We start from the raw sequence: 4,242 nt of genomic DNA on the forward strand, positions 1-4,242 counted from the left end.
GATTTTCCGAACATATATGCAAGCGAGCCTGTGATAATTCATGAATTGATTCAAATTTGAAAGAAAAAAGCTATTGGAGCCAGAATCTGCTGGTTTTTTTAAACGTCCGGGTGAGTGAGTCATCGCTACAGAGACACGACCCACCTAGCATTATGGGATAATATGTCACTTAAGGATTACTACCTTTTTATTTAGTAGGTCCATGTGTATTCCTAGATTGATAATTTGAATACAGTCATATATTATAAAAGTATACCATTAGAAACTTCAAAAACATTTTCTAATAATGATATAACTTTTGTAATACCTAATTCATATTAGATTTGTACAATTGATGACCTAAAGATATGCGCATGACCTAAATCGGAAAGGAGGGAGCTCGATGTGCACACAAAAAAGGAGAGCCACAGTTTTAGGCAAAGAGAGCCACAGTTGTGGTTAGCCTTCTTTTCTGGGTTAGCTTGGGCCCATCGACTAGGGGCTCTAATCCTGACCACTAGGCCCATTTGTCGTGGGACCATCTCTCACTAGGCCAAGCTGCTTTGGAAGGCAGAAGTGGAAACTAGGGTTTAAGAAGGTCCAGGACGAAGTGGATCACGGCGATGGCGTCGGCGAAAATCCTAGCGCGGGCTGGCTCCTCCCTCCTCGGCCGCCTCCTCGCCTCCCCGCCTCCGTCTCTTCTGCGGACCGGACTTCCTCTTCCGTCGCTACTCCATAGGATCCAGCCGCACGTCCCGCCGGCGGCGGCGTCGGTGGACGCACACGATGCGGAGGTGGTCGCGAGACTAACTTCGCTCCCCGTGGAGATCTCCTTCCCCTGCGGCCTCCCCTCTCTCCGGTTCCTCATTGACGATGGTATCACCTCTCGCCTGCTCTACCCCACTTTCCCCTTGAGCTTTCTAGAATATTTCGCTGCATCAGACATTTGGATAGTTGGGCTTTAGCTGTATCGTTGTTGGATCAATGGTGAATGAGAGATGTATAAAGTGGGGGAATGTTGCATACAACTCGCTGTCTACAGATTGCGGAAATCCTCATTAATCTCTTGCGAGCTAGAAAGTTAATTTTGACACTAGCACTTGTCTGCGGCCGTGGGGGTGGTTGAAAGAACTGATAGGATTGCTTTGGAAATCCTACGTCACATTGATTGTCTGCTTTACTTGGTTGATTTGGTGCACGAGCAGCTTAGTGTTCTGCAGTCCCATTATGTCATTAGTGCCTCTATTCATTTTTTTCATACCAAGTGCTTCGACTCATGGTACGAGGTGTTGGTGGTACACTTAGCAGACGGGGATTTGGATCTTTTGCCCCACGATGATTTGCCCCAGGGTTTGTCTCAATGGCTAGTGGCCCCGGCCGTCAATCTCAGGGCGGGGGGGGGGGGGGGGGGGGGGGGATCAAAGTTAGAAGTAAACTGGGGGCAAAAGATCAATTTCTCCTTAGCAGACATCTCCGGCGCATGATAATTTGAGTAAATTGCTGAATAGGTTCAGGAATTGTGTCCTGTTTGATCTGGCTCACTGAGCTAAGCAGACATCTCCGGCGCATGATAATTTGAGTAAATTGCTGAATAGGTTCAGGAATTGTGTCCTGTTTGATCTGGCTCACTGAGCTAAGCAGACATCTCCGGCGCATGATAATTTGAGTAAATTGCTGAATAGGTTCAGGAATTGTGTCCTGTTTGATCTGGCTCACTGAGCTAAGCAGACATCTCCGGCGCATGATAATTTGAGTAAATTGCTGATTAGTTTAGGAATTGTGTCCTGTTTGATCTGGCTCACTGATACAAATAAAGGTTCGGTGCCTAAAATAACCAGTACTTGGCCGTCACCCACCTAGTAGCTATTATACGACATGTTGGAACCGCAGCCCTCTAGCTACCTCTCCTCTCACTCGAACGGAGGTGGAAGAAGAAGAACAGTGGACACAAGATTTTCCGGCCGGCGCACAAACGCCGCCACGGGCGCACGAACGCCCCAATCTTTTTTCCCCTTACAGTGGCTACATGGCTACACACGGCTCAACTAAAGCACAACGGATTACATGGCAGTCTTATAGCCCAGCTAACCCAACGCCTGAGCAACCCATTCCAGCGACTTACGCGCACGCACGCGTGACCTCCACAACGGGCTTCCCTCGCATGATCCGCATGACTCAACCCATGTCTTGATGCTCCTCCACAAGACCCGGCCAAGCCTGCATGCATCTAGCCTGCACGTACTAAATTGACTAACCAACACATGCAGCTCCACATCCGCTGCTATAGGCCTAGTACTACCACCACGGGCACACACATGCCACACACACCACGCACGTAACGTGGTTTACTCCAACACGACATACCCAGCTTAACCAGCGAGTAGAGTGACTCATAGCTTTACCCATTCCTTTTATATGGTTAAATACACGGTTTACTGGAACCATTTTCAGTACACTGCCAATGTTTTGTAGGTTTGGTTCACATTTTTCTCAAGCTACAAAAATTACAGTTTAATCAATTCATTTCTTGCAAAGTTGCTTGCTTTCGATGTAGTGATGTTTCTTATATTTGTAAAGTTATTTACCTCACTCACAAAAAGTTTGCAATCACTGTTTTATAGAGAATCATGCGAGCATAGGAATGCATTATACATTGTTTTGAATTTCCTACTTGTCTTTTTATGCTTGGATATCAACCAGGGTAACAGAACATAAATTTTAATAAATCTGTTTACGGATCACGTGGAACCATGAATACTGTTCAGCAAACCATATTATAATAAAGACTTCATGAATTTTGAAAATTCCTCAACACATGGACATGCGATTTAGGAAGGCTTGGATTCCCTGGAATCTAAAATGCTCAGAAATACTCCTGTTTTTTGCTATTATGAATAGTTTGACTGAATAGAGCATATAATGTGCTGATCTCTTGTTAGTTTTGCCGATCATATTGATTCATTGTTTTTTGGTAAGCGCTGCAGAATTGGTTATTAATTATCTTCTAAATGTATGACTGAAATGGTTATCTGTAGGAATTGATCCTGTTGCTAATGAACCCCTTGAGTTACTTCCCAAAAGGACTTACCAACCCAGCACCATCAAGCGGAAACGAACCCATGGATTTCGTGCACGGTCTGTCTCCCTTCCCTCCCTCCCTCCCTCCTCCTTGCTTCATGTGACTAACTAAAATATGCCAATTTTTTATGTCGAGCAATTAGTTTGGCTGGTTTTTTTATGGACCAGACTTTGTTCATAAGTTACTGTGTTCTCAGTGTGCTGATATCTGGTTTTCCCATTCGTTTTCTCATTTTGCAGCAAATCAACCACTGGTGGGCGTAAGGTGATTGCTCGGAGAATCGCTAAAGGAAGGCACAAAATTTCATGGTAATGGAAACCCATGGCACCTATGGGAGTTTCACCTCAGCTTTGAATGATGCTAATGTGAACGTCTGGGAGCTTACAATAGATCTATTCTCCTTCCGAGGCGGGGTTAGAGCAAAGCCAAGAGACACCTGCCTGAATTTCTTCACCAAACAAAACATTTATTCCACTGAATAAGCATGACAAAGCGATGGTTATGGATGATTTAACTGCTATTTTAGCTATGTACTTGTATGCTAGTTCGACTGCGTTATGCATTTGCTTGTGTAATTGTGTTGTCAATTTTTCAGGGTAGCATCTTTGGGATCATTTCCGTCCATCAAACTATGATGTTGGGTTAGCGTGTGAGATACCGTGGTAACTTGTATGGTTGCTCTTCGCGTTTTCCCTCCTTTAAAACAAAAGTTTGCGTGCCTACTACGGCGGCTAAACTCGAGGTAATTATCTGCTTTGTGCAGTGGCGGCCAGGTCGTGTCTGGTTCTGCCTCGTTGGTTTTAGACCGTCATAGTGCGGGTAACTTTTTTTTTTTACATGATAGTGCGGGTAACTTGGTACTACCTCCATTGTAAAGGCGTATTTTGGTAGTTTGTTTCGTTAAGACACACATTTGACCAATCATTACTCCATAAACAAGGTTATATGACATGAAACTTGTGTCACTAGATTAGTATTTAAAAGTACTTTGTTATGATAATAATTTTGTATCACATAATTCAAATATGAAAAGAGTAATTGTTGATCAAAGTCTTGTCTTAGTGGAAGGAAATAATCAAAGGGGCCTGCTACATGCCTCGCGAGCCGCTAGATTAACACAATCGATCAGCCCCACGCCTTCCTCTACTCTGCAACAAATGTCTTCTTGCGGGAAATATTTGCAA

The 4,242-nt window shown here is 44.3% G+C and overlaps 1 protein-coding gene across 1 annotated transcript; it reads left to right on the forward strand.

Moving 5' to 3' along the window:
* Window positions 1-520: 520 nt before the first annotated feature.
* On the forward strand, window positions 521-3,645 carry LOC125526661 (Ribosomal protein L34). Its single transcript, XM_048691307.2, has 3 exons — window positions 521-855; window positions 3,015-3,114; window positions 3,298-3,645. The coding sequence occupies exons 1-3, from the start codon at window positions 603-605 to the stop codon at window positions 3,368-3,370; spliced, it is 426 nt and encodes a 141-aa protein (XP_048547264.1). The 5' UTR covers window positions 521-602; the 3' UTR covers window positions 3,371-3,645.
* Window positions 3,646-4,242: the final 597 nt, after the last annotated feature.

This window comes from Triticum urartu, chromosome 3A (genome assembly GCF_056163025.1).
Source record: "Triticum urartu cultivar PI428250 chromosome 3A, HENAU_Tu73, whole genome shotgun sequence".
NCBI classification, from domain to species: domain Eukaryota; kingdom Viridiplantae; phylum Streptophyta; class Magnoliopsida; order Poales; family Poaceae; genus Triticum; species Triticum urartu.

What these genes read in the sequence shown, in the direction of transcription:
- LOC125526661 (XM_048691307.2), top strand. Translation starts at nt 603, where the DNA reads ATGGCGTCGGCGAAAATCCTAGCGCGGGCTGGCTCCTCCCTCCTCGGC. An exon ending in CCGGTTCCTCATTGACGATG is followed by an intron (nt 856 to 3,014) that starts GTATCACCTCTC and finishes GGTTATCTGTAG; the next exon opens with GAATTGATCCTGTTGCTAAT. An exon ending in ACCCATGGATTTCGTGCACG is followed by an intron (nt 3,115 to 3,297) that starts GTCTGTCTCCCT and finishes CTCATTTTGCAG; the next exon opens with CAAATCAACCACTGGTGGGC.